Here is a 25,581-nt window from a genome sequence, read left to right as displayed (position 1 = left end):
CTAATTAACAATAACTCAATTTATTATTATTATTGGGTGTTACAAGCATGACTTGGTCTTGGTTTGGGTCATTTTTGAGTTTTTACAAAATTTTGACTTGACCCAATAACCCATTCTTGAACTTTTATATTTTCCCACACTTTTTGAAATTTTTTTATATTTATTTTCCTACAACTCAAAGACTTTTAAAAATTGAGTATAAAAATTGTTATTCTTTTTGACATATATAAAAAAAAATTATCATAATAAATAGAAGAAAAAAATGAAGGAAAAACATAGTATATATATATATATTCAAAGTACACTGAGTTGCCTCCCAGCAAGCACTCTTTTAACGTCCTTAGTTTGATGCATGTTACCTACAAAATCAGAATTCACCATCTTCTTTCTACTGCTCAGTTGAGCTTGGGTCACCCCTTAGGACAACATTACAGTGTTATCTTGGATTAACTTCTATATTAGTTGAAAATGTGGATTTCTGATTTTTAGCTAGTTGTTTGGCCAACTGTCCGATTTGAATTTCCATATTCCTCAGAGATGCATCAATGTTCTTTTGGTTTGAAATCGTCATTTGCATGAACTGATTTAATGTATCCTCCATTTTAAATTTTTTTTTCACAAGAAAGTTAGTGATTAAGAATAAAAATATTTATAATTTACATTGTTTGTACAAATTCAAATTAATTTGTACAAAAGTGAAGAATTTTTTTGTACAAGATTATTAATAATATAGCATAATAAATAATAAATCCTAATATTTAGCAATTCCCCGGCAGCGGTGCCAATTTGTTGAAAGAGTTTTAACTTACTATTTATTGAGGCAACAAGTTTCTGATTGATTTGTTTAATGAATGTCGATTCTTTGCTCGCCATCTCGGTTTTGTCGGAATAAATTTCAACACCGGTATAATGGTTTCAAGAATGTTCATTTAATAAAAACATAACTTTATTGAATTATTAACAATTTCATACTATCTCGGCTTTGTTGGAATAAATTTCAACGCCATCATAATGGTATGAATTTAGCAATTTAACATAAATGACAATGAGTGATATTTATTTTCGTTTTCCTTTGTTAACCAAACTACTTCCTCATGGAAGGTTGGTAAAGAAAAAATAAATAAAATAATAAAGTTATAATTTAACCGTACCACTTCTTTCAAAGGTTTGGAATAAAGAATAAATGAATAAATAAATGTTAGTTGCAAAAATGTAAATGACAGAAAATAATTGTTAGTTGCTGAAAGTAAATGACAGAAAGTAAAAATTAGTAGTTAGATCACTCATTATAACTATGTATTTTTCATTTTCAAAAAGATACAATTTATGAATTAAATTGCATTTTGATTCAAAGTTTAAGAAATAAAGTTGATAAGTTAACACTTTATTATTTTACATTTACATCTCTTTCAAGATTCAATTATAATATAATAGAACTATGTCGAACCACAAGGAATTGCATAAGAAAACAACAAAGAAACATGTCAGTTTTTAGATTAAAATAAAATAAAAAACACTAGGATCAAATCCAAGAAGATAAGAGAGGCTAGCTAGAGTGTACTTGTGATGTGAAATTAAAAAAGAATGTCAATTTATAGATTGTAAATGCAATAATGAAGGAAGATAATTATAGTCAGCAAATTACTAACAGATGGTGAATCATGTGTCCCCATTTTTCTCCCACCCAATTAATTTTTTTATTTAATTAAAAATAAAAATCATAAAAACATAAATTAATATTTTTATATTATTTTTGTGAAGTTTGATTATATAAGGACATGTAGAAAAACATTTCTTACGAAAAAATAAACTTATTCATTATTAACATATACCACTACTAAACTTAATGCAATGAATTAATATCTAAAAATGAATTTGGTAATATTTAGTAATTGTACTTAATTTCTAGCTCTGTAACTTTTCAGCCAGAGACTTTAATTTCTAGCTTTATCTGGCCCCAAATACATGTACTAATAGCATATTAGTTTTATATATTTTTATTATATCATCCATTATCATATTTAATTATTATTGACTCATAAAAATATAATATAAATAAATAATAAATGATTATTGACTATGTATAAATTTTTATACTTATAATGTTATTACACTCTAAGGACAATAACTTAACTATTAAGTTTATGAGGTTAGTATTCATGCATGTATCAAACAAACCTTTTACACGGTCAATACATTAATTAGTACATTATAAATAATATGGTGAAAGTGTAAAAAAAACTCTTATAAATATTAAACACTTAATTATAAGGTAAAACTAATAATCCCGATTTACTCCTTCAATATCATCCTTTCTACCCAAAAGAAATATCAGTTATTATGCTAAAAACGTTCAGCATGATTTGAGGAAATAGAAAGGGCAAATGATAGACATTGCCTCGAGTGGAAATAGATCAAGCGATCCCAAACAAGAGTTAATTGTTTTATAAAGGTTAAGACTAGCTTTAAAAACAACCTATTTTGCCTATAATTAGGACATCTATTTATCGAGTATTTTCATATTCAATAAAGAAATTATATATTAGTATAATCACTCATGGGAAATAAGAATTTTAAATCGAGTTTATTATTACTATTTTAAATAAAGGGTCCGGGACATTTTTGTAAATATTTTAAAGGAAATAAAATCTAGTGGTTTACTTTCACCGAAGACGAAAAATGTTTTCTAAATCCATTGATATATTTAACTAATGCGGAAAATGTCTTCACATAGGGCGCATATTCATCATATTTGGAAAGTCTACTTTCCTAAATTATGTAAATCGGCTTATTCCTCACCAGATGCATAAATTTCAATTCTACAATAAAAAAGAATAGAGCTTTAGCTTTCTCAAACCAATCAATTTTTTTGCAATCATTCCAATTCTGAAAATGGGGAATTTGAATTATTCCTTTTGGCGATCATACATTATATTATATTTTGCTAAATTTTGTGTTAGAATTTTATCTATGAATTTTCTGCAGGTTTTTTTTGTATGTATTTTTTGTTGATATCATTTTACACTTTGACCAATGAATATTTTTATTTGACTTTTTAATCCTCAGGTTAGATAGGGAAAAATTATGTAGGAAGAATATATTTATTTCTTAATAATTGAATGCCAAGGAAAATAGCTGAAAAACTAACCTGTCACGTGTTGTTGATATTTTCAAGGTAATTCTTAAGAAATCTCCTTTCATAAAGTCTATGGTTCAAGTGGGATAATTAGGGATATCTTCTTAGTGTTGGGGAATTTCAAAAACGCCTTGCATCATTAGATAAAACCAGCTTAAGGATCTGCATTATTTCGAGTCTTACATTCGCATCATCCTCCATTTACATGATCAATGAATTAATATATATTTGTTAAAAAGATATACAATGAAAAAATAATTTATATTTTGAAGTAAAAACATGCGTGCCACATTATTTGACAACACTAGGCATTTGGGTAAGTAGTACGGGTTTCAAAAAATGATATAAATCATTAGTATCTTGCCTAATGCCAACTTATGACTAGATTCTCTTAATTTTAATGTCACGAGTCTTGATTGAATACGATTGTTATAAGGGTGCTTAATAATATTAGTGATGCGAACTTTCTATTTTTTTTGGAATATTTGGAATGGGAATTTATATTAAGAAAAAAACTAATTCCTCTCGTTAAGATATTGGTATAGTAAGACACATCCTCCCATACTTGATTACTATGAGGCGTACCCTAATAGTTTTCTCATGCGTTGATGATAATCTAAGAGGAAACACAAGGCCTCACACCAATATTGTATCTCAATCGTTTCTTAGCATTGCTAAATAAACATCTTGCCCTATAAGTGGTATCTTGGGAGCGTAACCCACAAGGTCGTCTGCAATTGATAATAATTACATAAGAAAAATAAGGTTTCAGACCTAGATTGCATATATTAAGTGCAAGATGTTTTTACTCCCTCGAGTTATTTTGGATAGAAAGATATTGCCATAACACTAAGAATTGATGTATGTGTTGTTACCAAAATTTCTCTCAAAAAAGGAATTTGATCATTGAAAATAAAAAGGTTTCATGTGTGAATGGATGATATGCCTGATGTATGAGATGTAATTTTTTTTTGCATATAATGTATGAAAAGTGGGAATATATTTTGTCTCTCTTTTTGAATTCATATGAAATGCATGATTTGGTTTATTTTCTATCTTTGGACAATTTATGGTAATGAATGAAATATAATATATTATGATAATGTATGTAATGTTTGAATGATTTGTTCTTATTTCTTATTAATGTTTATCTATGTAGATGAATTGTATGATGATATATCTTTTTTACGTGCATGAATGGCTAGATGAATGCTTAACTAGTGAATATTTTCTCTACGTTGTTTAGCCAAGGGAATGAAAATTGTTCCTAGGGTGCGTATCTCATCAAAGGTCCCAATGACATCCTCACAACATTCCAACACAAACACTTTTTGGGATAAAGGTCCCAATGAATGATGATTAACAAAATTTAGATTATGCTTTTTGTTTATTAAATAAGGTACACTTACAAGATTTTGGATAGTGTAAAGGTCACAATCCTATGTCGGGATATTAGGTCTTGATTAAAGTGGACTCCATAAGAACTCTAGATTTCTAGGTCACTTAGACTACAATCAACCTCAAAAGAAAGTAAACCCAAATATTGTAGGTTAGAAATTAGAGGAAACTAGTCCCCTTCCAGCTAACTCACAATACCGGTAACATTTTAGGTGCTCCTTAATGCCAATACCAGATGCGACACGAGACCACTCACCTCCCGTCTATCTTAAGTGTACAATGTTAGTGTGGAGAAGTATACAAATATTTTATTAAAATACATTCCCACTCGACCCAAAAAGCTGCAAAAATAATCAAAAGTTTTTACAAATAATAAATTAAAGCAATAAAATAAAGCAGATAGTAATTTACTAATAAAAGTTTTTGGGTATTTAAGTCCATGAATTAGTGGCTCTAGACTTGACTCACTTATGGGTGTCCCAAACGGAGACAGTAGCTGTCGCGATCAGATTTTTACTTGGAAGATCGGCTTTGCAACTTAGCAAGAGGCGAATTGAATTTCTATCTATCTCAAATGATTTGGAGTCGTCACTAAAATTTTTGCGATTAAAACGTAGAAAACTCCATTTTTAGCCCAATTTCGGATAATTTGGTCTTTTGAACTTAGGTACTGAGCTCAGAAGTTAGTTACGAATATGAGAAGATATTAGCACATTGTTCGCCTATTATAAAATGATACCCTTTTGAATCACATAGATTTTTATACCTTAAATTATTTGTTAAAAATTCAATTACTAAAGCAAAATATTTTGTTTTTTATTTTGTATCTTCCAAGAATTGATTTTCTTCCTACATATCCCTAGATGCAGTTGGAAAATGAAGATTACGTAGTTTTGGGTTTGAAAATGATTAATTAGTTGATTTGTTTGATTGGATTAATATAATGTTTAAAATATAATAATTTCAATTTAATGGAATTATCAACGTAAAGATGGTGTTGATCATAGACCTTTTCCTCATATTAAGCAAAGAGTTAGACAACTCAAATCATTACCATATTATAAAAATTCAATATAATTTGGTTGGTAATAAAATAAATAATTAGGTTTAATATGAAATTAATAGTGTAGAGACGATGTTGGTCATAGATTTTCTTATTGCATTAAGTAAGAAGTTATAAATAGTTCAAACCATGACCGTAATATAAAATTCAATAAAATTCATTTGATAAAAATAAATAATTAAATTCAATATGCAATTAATAGTGTAGAGACAATATTAATCCCGAACCTTCTTCTCACACTAATATGGATTCTAGTATCAAAAGGAATAATGTCAAAATTAAGAAGTATAAATGTCATCACAATGAGTCATAAGGTGGTTTGATAGTGAAGAGTGTGGTCGTAAACATTGGAGTGCAGAAGTATGTGGGTTTAACAAATAATTAAATTCAATATGCAATTAATAGTATAGAGACAATATTGATCCTGAACCTATGTTTTTGTCGATGTCTAGATTGATAACTAGATCATTATCCCTAGCCATTGGAGGTAGTTTCAATCGTGAACCTTTTCTTTCCTAGTGACAGGTCTTGGCATTTCATCAGTCACTTCCTTCCTCAAAGACCTTCTACAATTAGAAACCACATGACCAATAGAATGACAGCCCAAGCAAAACTCTGGGAGATTTCAAATTCAATAGACAAGAAAAAAGCAAATAAATTAAACATTTCCCTCTCATGCACAAAAAATAAAGATCTATTTTTGGTCTTTCTTTTGTGTAATAATAAGGTAAAATTAATATTTTGAATGAATGTTCATATTATTGATATATGTATCGTTTTTAAACGGACGATATACGGTGTATAATACATTTCTCATTCGTAACTAACTCTCAAACATATTTTTTCTCAGTAAGCAGATCAATATCTTTTTCTTAAATTGGTTTTCATGTTTGTCCTCTAAAAAACATCAATAACAACTTCATTTCATTTATTTGCATTATTCTCATTGTGCAAAAAAAGTACCTAAAGGGTTAAAATGAAACAAAAATAATGAGATCAAAGTGAAATAAATAATTAACTAAGGAGACAAAATGAATAATTTTTCATAAACTAATGATCATAACTAACACAACTTTCTTATGATTTAGTTGTAGTAGGTGCATTTTGAGAACAATAATAATATTTAAAAACCAACCAAACCTGAATTTTTATCAATTTTAACTGGTTTAGCCATGAAACTAGTTTTAAAAAAATAAATAAACATTAAACATTATGAACCAAAAATCAACAGATCATTACAATATAATTTTTATATTATAATTTTATTGAAGAAGGCTTTAGAATGTTACATTTTAACTTTATTGAAGAAGGCTTTAGAATGTTATATTTTAACTTAATTGAATAATAAAGCAAAGGCATTTAAAAGATTATTGTGCTGCTAGATAAAAATATAACAAACTTGAAGAAGAACTTGAACCCCTCTTCAATCAAGACAAGGGACATTTGGAGTACATGAAGAGAATGTTCCATGTGCATTTTGGCACGTTGCATGTGTTTTCCCTCCATTAGAAGACTTTATATTAATCCCTTCAAGTACTATGTTGGTGCAACCTACGTTTTTGTCACATATCAGTTGGATTGCTTCTTCACTTTCTGAGGTTCCCCTCACGTTTTTATATGTGATATCACTCAATGCCACTGCAGAACTTGAACCATAATTTGTTTTATTTCTTTTCGGTGAACTTGAACCAAAACTATGGTTGTCTACATATTGTTGGGTAATAATTACTGGGTTTTGAACATGTTGAAGGATAATATCTTTAAATGTGATCTTCCTCGCATACCCAGATCCTCCCTGATTTAAAACAAAAAACATAATGTGATTTTATGGTGCTCATAGCTATGTATTAAATCACCTATATATGGTTTTAAATGGCTTTTGCCTGCATAGGTGATTATGCGGCTGATATGACTGCAATTTCAATTATGACATAAGTGGATGTGGAGATTCTTGGAACAATAGAATCATGAAGATAATTTAAAACAATCATACTATATATCTTAAGCATCTGATATGATCCTTACCTTCCATGTCTTGATTCTGACTCCATTTGTAGTTTCAACAAAGGTGCAATTTGTTACATTTACCTCTTCTACTGTGGCATAAGATCCATTTTTTCCAAGGCTCCCAATACTAGATTCACCAATACATTCAAGATAGAGAGAGAATTGATGTAAATATTGATTGATCAAATTTAATGAAAAGTAAAGAGAGGAAATTTACTAAGAGCCAACCTAATACCATGGCCAGGTCCACAAATAACACCAGTTATGTTTATGAATGAGGAACCACTATTGATGGCAATGCAATCATCACCTGTAATATATAAATACATAATAATAATGCCTAACTTAAAAATTTAGAAATAAATAATACATAATAACAATATTAATAATAATAATGTGGTGAGATAGGAATTAAGAATTTAGGTAAAACTCTGAAGATTTACCTGTTCCTATAATAGAATTTTGAAGAACCATATGAGATGATTCAGATATATCAACCCCATCAGTGTTGGGACTGTCATCTGGTGCAGAAATTCTAAGATCAGAAATAAATGATCCATTACATTGATTTATGCTTAAATGATTTCTTGGGCTATTTATGCTAGTCAATCCCATAAGTTTAAGATCTGGGCAGCAATTAATACTTAGAGCCTGCATATATAATCAAATAATTTTACTTAGTGTAATGATCAAGTGGTAGTTTTGGCCTAAAACATGTATACAAGGTATAAGAATATAACAATACAAGTTTTAATCATGATGATGTTTGTCATTAATTTTAAATATCAAGAAAAGAAGGTGAGTATAAATATAAACCGAAAATAATAAACCTGGACCTTACAACCAATCAATGATTGTTATGAGTTAGGACTATAAGTTAGTTATTGATCATATGATAGTCATGTGTATGTAACTTTTAATCTTAACCATTCAAATAAAATCTAATAATCTATATCAAATATTTTCTTTTATTACAATAATGTATTGTTGTCACATGAGTTTATATATATATATATATATAGTTAAAAAGTGTTTTTCCACTTACACTAGGCTTGGGACACTTTTTATTAGACTTGCAACTCCACCATGAATCACCTTTGCCATCAATAACTCCTCCTCCACTGATAACAAGTCCATTTATGTCGTAGAACCTGATCCATGTTGCCCTATCATTATCACTCCATTTCCAATCATCATCTCTTCTTGGGGCAATGATAATTCCCTGAAGCTGCAAGCCAAAGAATACTCAGAATATATACAAGTTAAATAAAATAAATAAAATATTTAAACTCGAGTCGGACATAAAATTAGAAGAGGACCAATATAGGATTCATATGAATAACTTACATTAACATGGACAGACTGAGACTTGCATGGACCCTTGAAATGCACAGGTTGTAGCTTGAATGTTTTCCCAATAGGTATGAGAAGTGTTGGAGTATTCTTAGTTGCACCACATGCTTCATCCCATGCTGCCTTGAAAGCCTTTACAAGTTATTAGATGACAGAAATATTAGTCTTACATAAAATATAATTACGAGTTTAATATATGAGCATAATAGTAATATTATTTTTATTTAAAAATTAATGATAATTAATATATCAATAACATGAATGGTAAAAATTATTAACAACATTATAAAAAACTTTTAAACTGGTAGTAAACTTTATAATTATACAATAAAGGATAAAACGATCGAACATGTAAAACATACATTTGTATCATCAGTTTCGCCATCCCCTGAGGCACCATAGTCAAGAACATTGAAGATACAATCTTTTTTAGTTGTTATTCGAGAAGACAAGCAAGGTGTAAAGACAACAAAAACTAAGAAAACAACAAATAAGCATGTCATGTTTTAGATTAAAATTGAAAAAACACTCGGGGTCAACAAGATGAGAGAGGCTAGCTAGATGGTGGTACTTGTGATGTGAAATGTTAAAAAAGAATGTCAATTTATAGATTGTAAATGTATAGAAAATTATAGTCAACAAATCATTAACATATAGGGATCACTTATTCTATTTTTATCTTAGTTTGTTCCTTTTCAATTAGAAAATTTCATTTGAAAAAAATTATAAAAACAGAAATTAATATTTTATATTATTTTGTAAATTTTGATGACTATGAACATGAGAATATGATTTTTTTTGAGACATAATATCCTTAAAATTATTATCATATACCACTTCTAAACTTTATGCAATAAATTAATATCTAAAAATGAATTTTGAAATAATTTGTAATTGTACTTAATTTCTACTTTTGTAACTATTCAACCTGAGACTTTAATTTCTAGCTATATCTGCTACAAATAAAATTTGAACATCTTAAATTCTGCCTATTTATCTTCCTTTTAGCAATTAAGACAATAAACGTACTAACAATATATAAGTTTAAACACTATCATTCCATATTCATAATGTTTAATTATCATCAACTCGTTAAAAAAATAATACAAATGAATGATAGATGATAATTTACTAACTATATATAAATTTTTATAATAATAGTATATAAATATTATACTATAAGGACAATAACTTAGCCCTTAAGTTATGAGGCTAGAATTCATGCATGTATCAAATGAACCTTTTACATGGTCAATACATTAATTAATACATTATGAATAATATGATGGAAGTGTTAAAAAATAGCTCTTATAAATATTAAACTTAAATTATATTTATGTTTAGTTATAAAAGTCAATCTGGTTCGCTAATTCATGATTAATACCAAATAAAACTAATAATTTACATTTATAACTTGTCATCAGAAAATTTGTTAAGGGTGAAACTAATAATCTGATTTGCTCCTTCAATATCATCCATTCTACCTAAAAGAAATACTAGTTATTATGCTAAAATCGTGCAGCATGATTTGAGGAAATAGAAAGGGAAAATGATAGTCATTGCCTCCATTGGAAATATAGATCAAGCTATCTTTTTTTTATGGCAAGATGCAACAACACCAAAATATATTGACTGAAGAAGAATTATAAGAGAATAAGCATTACAAAAGTTTGAACCTATAGTTAGGTAGGCTTAACCTATTAGAAATAAAACCCTCTAAAATCAAATGAAGAATGACATCCCACTAAGTATAAACCATAGTATTAGTTCCCATGGTGGCTAATTTGTCTGTACAAGTGTTACCCTCTCTAAAAATGTGAGAGACTTTAAAGTTCATTGAGTAAATTAGAGCTTTACAAGCACTCTACCTCCTCTTTAACTTCCAATGGACTAACACCTTGCCATTGAATATGTCCATCACCAAAGTCGAATCATACTCCAGCCAAATAGACATCCAACCCTTATTATGAGCTAATTCAATAGCAAAAATGGTAGCATTCAATTCAACAAATAAAGAATCTTGAATAGAGAAATAATCAGAAAAACAGCCTCTGAAATCACCATTTCAATCTCTAAAGATACCCCCTCCCCCTCCAGCATGTCTAGGGGCACCACGAGCAGCCCCATCCGTGTTGATTTTGGTCCAACCCACCTGGGGATAATGCCACACCATTTATGTGATAGTAGCCGCTCTATTGTAGTGTATAATAATGTTGAATTGTTTCAGAATAGTGAACTTCTGCATGGAAGAATTGTTTCATAGCCTCAACCAAAGGAGTACCTAGCCAGATATCCTTCTAGAAACTAACCTTGGCTCCATCCCCCACCAGCCTGAAGGAGTTAGAGATAACAGTGTGCCAATTAGCTTTAATACCAGTCTAGATTGAAGACTTAAAATATCTATGGCTAGGAGTAGCACCATGAACAAACCTTGTCCTATACAATGAAGCCCATTCCTTATTAGAAGATAACATCTCCCAATCAACTTCAGCAAGGCAATTTGACTCATATGCTACTATCCAAGGATTTAACTAGGTCTTACAAACTCAACTCTACCCATGAAGGATAGACAAGAACCCTTCCAGGAAGCAAGCTTATAAGTGATTTTGTCTGCAATAGGCTGAAGATGCACCCTCATTGGTTTCCCTCTAAACAAAGGAACCCCTAAATAGTTAAAAGGGAATTAGCTAGTAGAAAAGCCTAAGCAGGAAGCCAAGCTAGAGATCTTCCTAGTAGAAGCATTAGAGGAATAAAATATATACTTGTTGAGGTTAACATGCTGACCAGAAGCACTAGCATAATCATGGATGATCTCTTTCAAGGCTAATAGACCTTTTATGGTTCCCTTATAGAAAATCAGGATGTCATCAACATACAACACATGACTAGGGGCATGCAACCCACAAGGGCCAGAAATTGAGTTCATTCTACCCTCAACCATGAACTTAGAAATCCCTCTACTGAGAACATCCTCAGCCAAACAAAACAACAGGAGAGATAGATGATCTTCTTGCCTTACTCCTCTCTTGCAACTGAAGAATCCCATATTTTGACCATTCACATTGATTGAGAGCTTGGCAGAATGGAGGATCACTCTGATCTAGTTACTAAATGTTCACCCTGATCACCCTGATCTTGGAATGGGTATTTTGACAAGTTTGAAACCTATTTAAAACTCTCAATGATTCAAACTCGAAATATAACTTTCACATACACATTTTGCAACAATTTGAGTCAAATTTTCTGATTTCTTACGAAGTTGTTGTAGTGTTTTTCAGAAACGTTTTATGCACTTTATTTGGATATGCAAAACACTACAACATTTGTGTGTCACTTATTGTGATTGACTTACAACGGATTGAGAACATAAGATTTAGAATTCATTGAAATCCTTAGCCCTAGATATACAAATTTCTTCACTTATTCATTTGATGTAATCACCATAGCGTGTGCGAAGGGAAAAGTGATAATCCAGAAATGGCATGCTTCTTGTTGTGAGGTTGGTGAGTGATTGTCTTAGGCAAGATCTTGGTGTAAGATTTACAAGATTGATACTCATTCTATAGTGAAATCTCTTGTGGTTTGCAAAAGGATAGAACATATTCTTCGGTAAATAGAAGATGAATCGAGATACATCAGTGTTATCTCTTTTCCATTACTCTTTTGATTTTTGATTTTTGATTTTTTATAACTTGATTATTCCATTGCTTATCTAAATATCATCTTTAAACAAGTTGCGAAATCTGCAGATAAGTTGCATAGAACCAAAAAATTAATTCATCTCCCTTTCAGTTTATCATCTATGCTTACACATCGCTCTCATTTTCCCATGTTTCCGTTTTAACACCCTTAGGTGTGGCATTGAACTATGTGTATGGATTATTATTGAAGTGGTTCTTGAAGGTGACAATCTAAGATCTTTCCCTACTTGGTTGAAGGATTTTGATTTCTTGAGATTAACATGATTTATAAAGATGTGAGAAGCAACTATATCATTGCCCTAGTTTTGAGCTTCTTATAAATTTCCACTAGAAATACGAGATCAACCTAAAAACTACCCTAGTGTTACTAGGAGTCATCCTTTTGTTCAAATTGTTCTTGTAGGATTAGCCCTTAGACCATGAATCATCTTAAAAACTACCCCAATTAGATAGGCTTCTACGTTCTATTTGCTTTAGTGCTTTTTATTTTATGCAAAACTCTTTAAAAAATACTAAAATATTGATCATGCAAACTTAGCAAGTATTTGGGCTATGAATGATGATATTTTTTTTGGGCTTTAGTGTTGATACGGTGATGATGTGATGTTGCAAGATTAGTGGAGTTATTGTTTCTTTGTCATTGGATAGTTCATTGTTGTATTCTCTTATCCTACGATCAATGGTATGAAAATTCTTTGTATTCTCATATCATTCAAGCTAGGAATTGTTTTCACTGAATTTTCTTCCTAGCTACTATCCATTGGTCACTAGTGTGAAATAATGTATTATTTTCTTTAATAATTGAATGTCAAGAATAACAATTGAAAAATAACGATTCCTAAGTCTATTGATATTTTATGGGTAATTTGGAAATAATATATTTCCATCACGTTTGGGCTCAAATGTGAAGACTAAAAAGATATATTCTCGGTGTTTAAGAATTACAAAGATTCCTTGTGTCATAAGAAATATATGAATGAAGATACACATCGTTTTGAGTTTTATATTTGCATCATCCTCCATATTATTTTTGAATGAAATATCTTAGTGGAGTTCTCTTTGTCTTCATGGATTGCTCTATTTTTTGTCAGGATTGCTTTAGTCGTGTCCAGTAATAATGCTCTAAAAACCAATTCTAAAATGATGAGTGCCCTTAACAACATGATATCATTAAATATATATAGAACAAATTAATTCTATTGATACTTAATATGCATGAAGTTGATATTTTTGTTTCTTTTTTTTAGAATCATGTTACATAAGTTGAAATGCAACCTATAACTTAAATGATGGATGAAATGTAAGTAATGTTAACCTTGAGTTTATACTTCTTAAAAATGCATGTCATACATACGAAGATGTATTTGATTTATTTTGGGGTGTATGGATGGAATGATACTACATTTTCTTATGCATGTGTAGCAAGCAAACAATATATTGGGGACTAAATAATTGCTAGTGGGTATTAAGTTCAAACAATGATGCAAGATCATTATTGACGATCTTATCCCCTATATGTGTAGTTATTATATGATTGAGGCAAAAAAAAAACCTTTAAGGGAAATGATAACAATAAAAGGGGCATACACTCTTCATAAGATGTGGTCCATTAAAAATGAATTGTAGGTCAAACCAATTTCATATTTGACAGATTTCGTCAACATTTAGAACTCTATTGTTTTCATCCAAAAAGTGGCCATTAAAGATAAAATCACATTCAAACCACAACTTTTATAAAGGAGTATATATAATATTTGTATGTGTAAATGTTATATACAATTATGTATATAGACATCACGTAGCAATAAAATTATACATTCTTAGTCTTATCTTACCTACTCTAATCTATACATTCTTTCAATTCGTCACCCCTTTCTTAATCTTCTCATCCTAATAGAGTAAGCTCTTGCATCTTAACTTGAGTGATTAATTTCAATGTATTCCTATAGCATAATATATTTTTATTTATCATTAATTTCAAATAAGACTAAGTTAAATTTTAATTTCTTAATTGAAAATCAATAGTTGAGGTGTATGTTCAACAATACTTTGCAAGAACATACAATAACTCCTGATTGGATTCTCTATTGATTGGAAAATAACCTAAACTTACAACCTTACATTCATTAATAACCTAAAATCATATTTTACTCATTCAAATTTTATATTCCACAACTCTATAATTGAGTTGACTTTTAGGCATAAATTTTGTCATTTTTTCTTCCTCGTGTTGTGATATCGTTTTGTTTTTTATGACCCTTAACATGAACTATTTTAACTTAAATTTGAGATCTTTAAGCACTAGTTTGAAATTTTTTGTGGGGAATCAAATTAGTATGCAAGAAATTTTTTATAGACCAAAATGAATACTCACTCTTAATTAAAACAATCAAAACTTTAAATTTTAACTACTAGATTTGCATCACCAGTTCAATGAAGTTCATTACCATTAATTACATGACTACTTCCTTTGAGGGATTGAGTTACACGTTACCTTGATTCATCATACAAAAGTAGTGTCTAATTGAGATACATGTTGGACAAGTGCTATCAGATTTAGAATCTCAGCAACTTTCTTTAATCTCATTTCTTTGTTCTCTCTAATAATTGGACTAAGACCCTAGCATTTCCAAAAAATAGTAAAGAGAAAAACAAATTCAAGATTCCTAATAGAATCATCTCAACAAACTTATAATAAAAGAAGTATTAGGCTATCTTTGGGATAACCAGCTCATAAGCTTATTGGGAGATTGTCACTAAAAAAACTTATTAATTAGATGATATCTTATAAGTTATGAATGAAAAACTAGGAGCTTATAAGCTTGATGATATAATAGAAGGGTAAAATAGCTCATAAGCAAGTTAATAGGTTTAAAATTGACTAAATCTCTAACTTATGTCATAAGCCACCTTCTAGTGATTTTTTAAATGTGAATTTATAAGTTACTTCATAAACTTATATACATTCAATCTCACCTATTCATTTTTTTAAAACCCAACATACTATAATACTTATGAATTTCATCTACTTTATGCACAATACTCGCACACTCCATGCACGATACTCGCACACTCCATGCACGAATTCATATACACATACTCCATGCACTTATACATACACACATACTTTATACAGGAGTTCATACACACACTCAATTTGTCATGGTATAGAACTATAGACTAGAACACTCTCGTTTTAAATAAAATAATGTAAGAATAAAACTGATATTTTATTAGGTTTTTTATCAAGTAATTTTTGTTACAATAAAAATAATAAAGTTTTTTCTTTATAAGTATATTATTCAAAGAAGATGGATCAATTTACACATATTAAGTTACACTCAATCTCATTCGTTCATTTTTTTTTAAATCCAACAGCCTATAACACTCACGACTCCATCCACTTCATACACGATACTAACACACTCTATGTATGAGTTCATACTCACACACTCCATGCACGAGTTCATATACGCACAATCCATGCACCAATTCATACACGCACACTTCATGCACAAGTTCATACACATACTTAATGCATGAGTATGCATGTAGAAAAATTATATATATATATATGTATATATATATATATATGTGTATATATATAACATCATACACACATACACATGCACGATGCTCGCACACTACATACATGATACTCGCACACTCCATGCACGAATTCATATAAGCACACTCCATGCACCAGTTCATACATTTCCACTTCATACACTAGTTATACACACACTCCTTACCCATTGAGTGAGGAGATATTCTTGGTAGTACCCATTTTTTTGACAAATCTTAGAATTTTTAGATAAATTGTTGCGATTTAGAGTCTTGTCCAAGTAAACAATCACCTTTGCAAGGTGTTGTTTGTTGTCATGGATAGATTGGACACACTTGAGAGTTAAATGTGACCCTATAATTGTATCTAATGCTATTTTCAGTGTATTAAAATTATACTTTTGTCCTTGCTTAACATTTCCTCTCGAGTTAAGCAATCAAAAATTAATTAAATAATATATAAAGTAATTAAAGAATGAGTTTTGATTTATTTGAACAAGAGATAAAAAAGACACTAAATAATACTATTCTAGTTACTCACCAACAAGTTTATTAAGAAGATCATCACTGTACTTTAAATAAGCATATATTGAATCATCACAATATGTTTGAGGATAAGATGCATCAAGTTTAGAATGAGTGACATATTTGGACTTCATGCATGTTCCATGGATTTCTCATTCATGCATGTTCCATGGATTTCTCATTCATGCTTCCAGAATTTGTATTGGTTATCGAAGGAGAATGTTATCCAATATTTGTTCATATTATTCATATTGTCGTGGTTCTGATTTGCTTCGATGTCACCACTACTTGGAAATTTTACCCTATGTGTACATTTTCTTGGATCCACCTTCTTGCTATTAGGAGGCCATAGTTCGTTTAAGGAGAAGAAAATGGGTGGTTGTAAAAGTTTGGACTATGTAGTGGTACACGCACCTTTAGGCCAACTGATAGAAAGTTACAGGTCATCATACCACAGCTTATTGCACAAAGATGAAAAATCATCGTAATCATAATGGTGATTTTGGTGACATACTGAAATATAACATATTGCTTATCAAACTGTCTTGCTTTTAGTTGTGTTGTTTTGTGAGCTTTAAGCCACAAACCATCACCTATTTATATTAGTGATTGATCTTTCTTTTTTTTAATTGAATACTCCACAATATCAATTTCACATTTGCATCATGCATGCATGCATGAATTTTTTGTTATGAATATTAATCCCACATGTTTACTCTTATTCCCATTTGATAAATATTAATTGCATAAATTCATCTTTCTACCAATGTTAGAAATTTTACCAATGAGATATTGATAAATACTCAGAGTACATGTTTACTTTTTTTTAAGGTATTGTTTGTCGCCAAGGGAAGATAGAGCACACTTGAGAGTTACATATGACCCTATAATGAATCCAATGTTATTTCTTGTGTATTAAAATCATATTCTTGTCCTTGCTTTACATTTTCTCTACTTCTTAGGCAATAAAAATAATTAATTCACAATATTAATGTAATTAAAGAATGAGTTTTGATTTCTTTGAAAAATGAGAAAAAAGACACTAAATAATACTATTATAGTTACTCACCAACAAGTTTATTAACATGATCATCATTTTACTCCAAATAAGCATATATTTACCACTACTTGGAAATTATACCGTATGTGTGGATCCATCTTCTTGCTATTAGAGGTCGTAGTCCATGTAAGGAGAAGAAGTTGGGTGAGTATAAAATTTTGCATTGTTTAGTAGCACACAAACCTTTCAAACAACAGATGGAAAGTTTCAGGTCATCATACCCATAGCTCATTGCATAAAGGTAGAAAATCATCATAAGCATGATGGGGATTTTAGTGACATATTGAAATATAACCCTAAAAAAGAGATTTATAGCGAGCAACACTACTAAAAATTCTTGTTCGATAGGTTCCCATTCAGGGGCTTCAACCAGATTTTGCCTTATGCATTGGGAATTGGATCAAGATCAACTGATTTTAGTTAAGCTTTTGGATTTGGCTCTCAGCCTGATCTTAATCTTCTTAAAGAGAGGCATGGGAAAGAAAGAGGCCCTTTGACCTTAGGAGTAAATCGGACGAAGAAGAAGGAGTTGACCTTTGACTCACTACCAGTGCCGAAGTTACTAGAGAACTATGACAAAGGGGCTCAAATCCAGATGGCTAAAGTTACTAGAGAACTAAGAATGAAACCAATGCTTGGTTCCTGTCGGTTTGACGAGAAAGAAAGACATTCCAGAAGCTTTACTTGTGCCTTAGTAGTCTCAAATAGGAGCGAATCACAGAAAGAGAACGAGTGAGGCACTCTCATTGTCAGTCGCTTGGCTGATAATGAGTAAACTAATTCTATCTTTAGTGATTGGATTGGTCCAAAATCTCCCAAGACACCCTACCAGTTGGCGCAAGGGAATTTAGTTAGGTAGGGTTTGAATTGCATTTTTAATATAACACTCTAGTTTTGACATGTGATCTCCTAGGCCCATTTACATACTGAGTGTGCCACTAGTAACATTTCAGTCCTGATATGCGACCTCCCCAGCTCATAAATACATTGAGCATGCCACCCACCAGCTTAAATACCCCCTACAGTATTTTATTCTCATTAGCTTAATGGTAGCGACTCATGAGAATAATGCATATTTGTTGCTGAGGTCATGGGTTCGAGTCATGGGAGACTCCCTTTTACACCTCAATCCTGACATGCGACCTCCCTGATCCATGAATACAGTGAGTGTGTCACTGGTAACACCTCAGTCCTGACATGCAACCACCATGACCCATGAATACACCAAGTGTGTCACCCACCAGCTTAAATACCCCCTATTATAAATGTATCCAATGATATTTCTAGTTTATTAAAATCATACTCTTGTCCTTGCTTTACATTTCCTCTACTTGTTAGGCAATAAAAAATTAATTAAACATTATCTAATGAAATTATAGAAGGAGTTTTGATTTTTTTTTTAAAAAGAGAGAAAAAAAGACAATAAATAATACTATTATAGTTACTCATCAAAAGTTTGTTAACATGATCATTAGTGTACTCCACATAAGCATATATTGAATCATGATAGTAGGCTCGAGGATCATATGCATCAAGTTTAAAATGAGAGACAGATTTGGACTTCATGCATGTTCAATGGGTTTTCCGTTTAGGCTTTCAGAATTTCAATTGGTTATCGAAGGAGAAAGTTATCCAGTATTTCTTCATATTGTTCATAGTGTCACAATTTCAATATGCTTCGATGTCACCAATACTGGAAATTGTACTGTATGTGCACAATTTCTTGGATCCATCTTCTTGCTATTAGAGCGTCATAGTCCGTGTAAGTATCATGGACACTCCATGCACGATATTTGTATACTCCATGCACGATATTTGTATACTCCATGCACAATACTCATATAAAACATGCACAAGTTTGTATCGTGCACTCGGTGTACGAGTTCATACACATACTCCATGTACGAGTATGCATGTAGAAAAACTATTTATAAACATAAACTAGTTTGTTCACAAATACTCCATCCACAATGATCACACACTCCATCCACAATGCTTGCACACTACATGCATGAATTTATATACGCCTACTTCATGCACTAATTCATGCACACATACTCCATACAGAAATTCATACAAACACTCGATTTGTCGTGGTATAGAACTATAGACTATGACACTCTCATTTTAAATAATATAATGTAAGAATAATACTACTATCCTCTTAGGTTGTCTATCAATTAATTCTTTTTAAACAAAAATAACTTAGTTTTTCTTTATTAATATATTATCCAGAGAGGATAGATTAATTTATACACATTAAATTACACAAATTACACTCAGTCTCATTCATTTTTTAAATCCAACAAACCATAACACTTACAAATTATGTCCACTTCATGCACGATACTAGCGTACTCAATGCAAGTGTTCACTCACATACTCCATGCATGAGTTCATATACGCACAATACATGCACTAGTTCATACACGGACAATTTATACACGAGTTCATACACACACTTCTTGCACGAGTATGCATGTAGACAAACTATATATATATACATACACCACATTATACACACATAGTCCATGCATGATGCTCGCACACTACATGCACGATATTGGCACACTTCATACATGAATTCATACACGTACACTCCATGCACCAATTCATACATGTACACTTCATAGACTTGTTCATAGACACACCTTATCCATAAGATGAGGAGATATCGTTGGTAGTACCAATATTTTTACCAAGCTTAGAATTTTTAGTTAAATTGTCGCGATTTAGAGTCTTGTCGAAGCAAACAACCACATTTGGAAGGTGTTGTCTCTTGTAATGAGAAAATAGAGCACACTTAAGAGTTACATATGACCCTATAACTATAACCAATGATCTTTTCTAGTGTATTAAAATCATACTCGTGCCTTGCTTTACATTTCCTCTACTTGTTAGGCAATGAAAAAGTTAGTTAAATATTATCTAATGTAATTAAAGAATGAGTTTTTATTTTTTTGGAAAAAGAGTGAGGAAAAAAAGATAGTAAATTATATATTTATAGTTACTCACCAAAAGTTTGTTAACAAGATCATTAGTGTATTCCACATAAGCATATATTGAATCATGACAGTAGGCTTGAGGATCATATGCATTAAGTTTAGAATGAGTCACACATTTGGACTCCATGCATGTTCAATGGGTTTTCCATTCAGGCTTTCAGAATTTCAATTGGTTATCGAAGGAGAAAGTTATCCAATATTTCTTCATATTATTCACATTGTTGCGGATCTAATTTACTTCGATGTCACCAATACTATCCATATTCATGCAATTAGAAGGCCATAGTCCGTGTAAGGAGAAGATTTTGGTGACATACTGAAATATAACACATTGCTTATCAGATTGCTTTGCTTTTAGTTTTGTTGTTTTGTGAGCTTTAAGCCATGACTAACTACTTATTTGAATACTCCTCAATATCTATTTCACATGTGCATCATGCATGTATGCATTTTTTGTTATGAATATAAATTCCACATATTTACCCTTATAGTCATTTTGATGAATACTATTTGCACAAATTCATCTTTCTACCAATGTTAGAAATATTACCAATGAGAGCTAGTGATAAATACTCAGAGTATGTATTTACTCTTATTGTACATTATTGTTAGTTGTCATGGGAAAATAGAGCACACTTGAGAGTTACATGTGACCCTATAATTGTATTTAATATTATTTCATGTATATTAAAATCATACTCTTGTCCTTGCTTTACATTTTCTCTATTTCTTAGGCAATAAAAAAATTAATTAAACATTATTAATGTAATTAAAGAATCAGTTTTGATCAGTGTTGTGATAACTGGATTAGACGAGACGGTCTGATTGGTTTGACCATTGACCGAACTTGAAAACGACTCTGATTTGTAGTTTTAAACCCGATTGAACCACAATTACTTAGGAAGTGAATCGAACGGTTCACTTAAAATTAAAAAAATAGAACACTACTCTAATATTTTGTTTTGCTCTAGTCCAAAAAAAGATAGAAAGATTTGTTTCAATATAATTATATATAATTATTAATTATATAAAGTTTTGTATTTATATATAACTATATATTTATAGATAGAAATGATAAATTATATATGAAATCATCTGGTCCGACCGGACCGTTTAACCATTTAGACCAGTTAAACCTAAAATGATACCTCTTTCGGTTTGATATTCGGCTCGAGTTTCACAACATTAGTTCTGATTTATTTGAAAAATAGAGAAAAAAGACAGTAAATAATATTGTTATAGTTACTCACCAACAAGTTTATTAAGAAGATCATTAGTGTACTCCACATAAGCATATATTGAATCATGACAGTAGGCTTGAGGATCATATGCATTAAGTTTAGAATGAGTGACACATTTGTACTCCATGCATGTTCAATGGATTTTCCAATCATGCTTTCAAAATTAGTATCAGTTATCGAAGGAAAAAGATATCCAGTATTTCTTGATATTATTCATAGTGCCTCGATTTCAATTTGCTTCGATGTCACCAATACTAGAAATTGTACCGTATGTGCACAATTTCTTGGATCCATCTTCTTGCTATTAGAGGCTCATAGTCTGTGTAAGTATCATGGACACTCCATGCACGATATTTGTATACTCCATGCACAATACTCGTATAAAACATGCACAAGTTTGAATCGCACACTCGATGCACGAGTTCATACACGCACACTTCATGCACGAGTTCATACACGCACACTTCATGCACGAGTTCATACATGCACATTTCATGCACGAGTTCATACACACACACCATGTACGAGTATGCATGTAGAAAAACTATTTATAAACATAAACCAGTTCATTCACAAATACTCCATCCACAATGATCACACACTTCATACACAATACTTGCACACTACATGCACGAATTTATATACGCCTACTCCATGCACTAATTCATGCACACATACTTCATACAAGAATTCATACAAACACTCAATTTGTCATAGAAATATAGACTATGACACTCACATTTTAAATAATATAATGTAAGAATAATAATGATATCCTTTTAGGTTGTTTATCAATTAATTCTTTTTAAACAAAAATAACTTAGTTTTTCTTTATTAGTATATTATTCAGAGAGGATAGATTAATTTATACACATTAATTTACATAAATTACACTAAGTCTCGTTCATTTTTTTAAATCCAACAAATCATAACACTTATGAATTATGTCCACTTCATGCACGATACTAGCATACTCAATGCACGTGTTCACTCGCATACTTCATGCATGAGTTCATATGCGCACAATACATACACCAATTCATACACGGATAATTTATACATGAGTTCATACACATACTTCTTGCACGAGTATGCATGTAGACAAACTATATATATACATAAACCACATCATACACACATAGTCCATGCATGATGCTCGCACACTACATGCACGATACTGGCACACTTCATACACGAATTCATACACGTACACTCCATGCACCAATTCATACATTTAAACTCCATAGACTCGTTCATAGACATACTTTATTCATAAGGTGAGAAGATACCTTTGGTAGTACCAATATTTTTACCAAGCTTAGAAGTTTTAGTTAAATTATCGCGATTTAGAGTCTTGTCCAAGTAAACAACCACCTTTGCAAGGTGTTGTTTGTTGTAATGGGATTATGGGAAAATAGAGCACACTTTAGAGTTACATGTGACCCTATAACTATATCCAATGCTATTTTCAGTGCATTAAAATCATACTCTTGTCCTTGATTTACATTTCCTCTACTTGTTAGGCAATGAAAAATTAATTAAACATTACGTAATGTAATGAAAGAATGAGTTTTGATTTATTTGAAAAAGAGATAAAAAGACACTAAATAATACTATTATAGTTACTCACCAACAAGTTTATTAAGAAGATCATCAGTGTACTTCAAATAAGCATATATTGAATCATCACAGTAGGCTTGAGGATTAGATGCATCAAGTTTATAATGAGTAACACATTTGGATTCCATGCATGTTCCATGGGTTTCTCATTCATGCTTCCAGAATTGGTATCAGTTACCGAAGGATAAATTGATCTAGTATTTCTTCATATTATTAACATTGTCGTGGTTATAATTTACTTTGATGTCACCACTACTTGGATATTGTATATTATGTGGGCAGTTTCTTGGACTCGTCTTCTGGCTATGGGAATGCATGCATGTGATTTCTTAATGCATGAGATTGCTTTAAAGAATTCAATTTATGACACACGAGATTTTGAATGTATGAAATAACAATTAAATGCTTGAAAATGAATGAAGTGGTTTTTTTTATTTTTTATGACAATGAGGAAATTTATGATAATGTATGAAATAATATGGTGATATAGTTTATTTAAATATATAATATGATAACGCATGAAATGCAATGTTCAAATAATATATTTTGTGTTTCTTATGGATTATGGATGCATGCATGAATGAATAAGTAGCTAGATGTATGAATGATGTATTTTGGGTTGATGAATGATATATTTTTTCGTATTTATTGAACATATGAATGAATAAATGAATGCATGGATGATGTATTTTTTAGATACATGTATGCATGAATGAATGAATAAATCAATGAAGTTTGAATGCCTTATTTTTTTGAATTCATGGATGAATCGATGGATAAGTGAAGAAATGTATGAGTAAGTAGATGATTAGGTGAATGATAATGCAAAATGCATGCCCCAAAGAATAATGCACTTTATCTTAAGGTGGTTTAGTCATCACTACAACAAATGAAGTATCTTGATGGATTGACATTGTTGGCATAGTTCAGGACAAGATGAGGTAAAGATTAGTAACTCATGTTTCTTTCCAAGATGAAAATTATTGTTAGGACAATGGGTCCTATCAAGGGTACTTACCATACAAATAAGATGTGCCTATTTTGTAGGGGTATCAATGTGCAATGATATCCTATACTATTAGGGTTTAGGTAGCGCTTGAATCACATTATTCAAGGATAAAGAGTCTTAGCTTATGGTATGGGGAATGATACAATATGCTTCCCAGAATTTGCATTAGGTACACCTTACAAGGTTTTTGAATGTCTAGAAAGTCAAAAATCTTATGGTGGGGTTCTAAGGTGTAATGGACTTCTTAATGAGCTCTAGACTTTCTATTAAGTCCCCAAATTACATCCTCTTAAAAGAAGGTCAAATATCATGGGGCTAGAAACAAGAGACCAACTCAAGCTCCCAACTCATAATATTAGTAACAATTTGAGTGGTCAACCCAATCAATATGAGAGACGATGAAAGCCATGATTAACAAGATGAGTGTCCAATCTATCTTAAATTTTCACTAATACACGGTATAGGACATGCATGTGTGCAAAATTCTAGTGTATTATACTTTGTATTGGGAAGCACATGAGTTAAAAACAAACCACCGGTAAAAGTTATAACAATAAATATATAGAAACTTGTTTATTTATTCACAATTAATTAATCTTTGAGTTTTTCCTTTTGTAAAAATAAAAACCAAACAATTGAAACATGTAATAATTCACGCACTTAGTGATTACGGGCTTGACTCTCTTAAATATCCTCACTATAGTCGTCAGTTATGGCATCCCAATTTATGGTTGAACACTAGTTATGTGACCTTTTGGAATTGGTAGTATGTTTTATGCAGTTTAAAATGTGGAAAACTCTGTTTAAGCCAATTTTAAAAATGCACTTATCCTTAAATTTGAAATTTGGAGTCGAATATAGACTAGGAAAGATATTAGCACCTTGTTGCTCATTCTAGA

The 25,581-nt window shown here is 30.8% G+C and overlaps 1 protein-coding gene across 1 annotated transcript; it reads right to left on the bottom strand.

The window, feature by feature from the left end:
* LOC109326297 (probable polygalacturonase At3g15720) lies at positions 6,963 to 12,003 on the bottom strand. Its single transcript, XM_019558996.1, has 13 exons — positions 11,742 to 12,003; positions 11,535 to 11,621; positions 11,388 to 11,469; positions 11,267 to 11,288; positions 11,040 to 11,109; positions 9,320 to 9,432; positions 8,952 to 9,089; positions 8,650 to 8,832; positions 8,048 to 8,255; positions 7,833 to 7,914; positions 7,623 to 7,731; positions 7,281 to 7,392; positions 6,963 to 7,235 (listed from the first exon to the last, which is right to left on the bottom strand). The coding sequence occupies exons 1-13, from the start codon at positions 12,001 to 12,003 to the stop codon at positions 7,021 to 7,023; spliced, it is 1,683 nt and encodes a 560-aa protein (XP_019414541.1). The 3' UTR covers positions 6,963 to 7,020.

Source organism: Lupinus angustifolius, chromosome LG14 (assembly GCF_001865875.1).
Source record: "Lupinus angustifolius cultivar Tanjil chromosome LG14, LupAngTanjil_v1.0, whole genome shotgun sequence".
In the NCBI taxonomy this organism is placed as follows: domain Eukaryota; kingdom Viridiplantae; phylum Streptophyta; class Magnoliopsida; order Fabales; family Fabaceae; genus Lupinus; species Lupinus angustifolius.
The sequence above is the reverse complement of the archived record's forward strand: the minus strand, read 5'-3'. Positions and strand labels throughout refer to the sequence as shown.

What these genes read in the sequence shown, in the direction of transcription:
- LOC109326297 (XM_019558996.1), bottom strand. Translation starts at nt 12,003, where the DNA reads ATGGGATTCTTCAGTTGCAAGAGAGGAGTAAGGCAAGAAGATCATCTA. An exon ending in GCGAAACTGATGATACAAAT is followed by an intron (nt 9,090 to 9,319) that starts GTATGTTTTACA and finishes TAACTTGTAAAG; the next exon opens with GCTTTCAAGGCAGCATGGGA. An exon ending in CTCAGTCTGTCCATGTTAAT is followed by an intron (nt 8,833 to 8,951) that starts GTAAGTTATTCA and finishes TTTGGCTTGCAG; the next exon opens with CTTCAGGGAATTATCATTGC.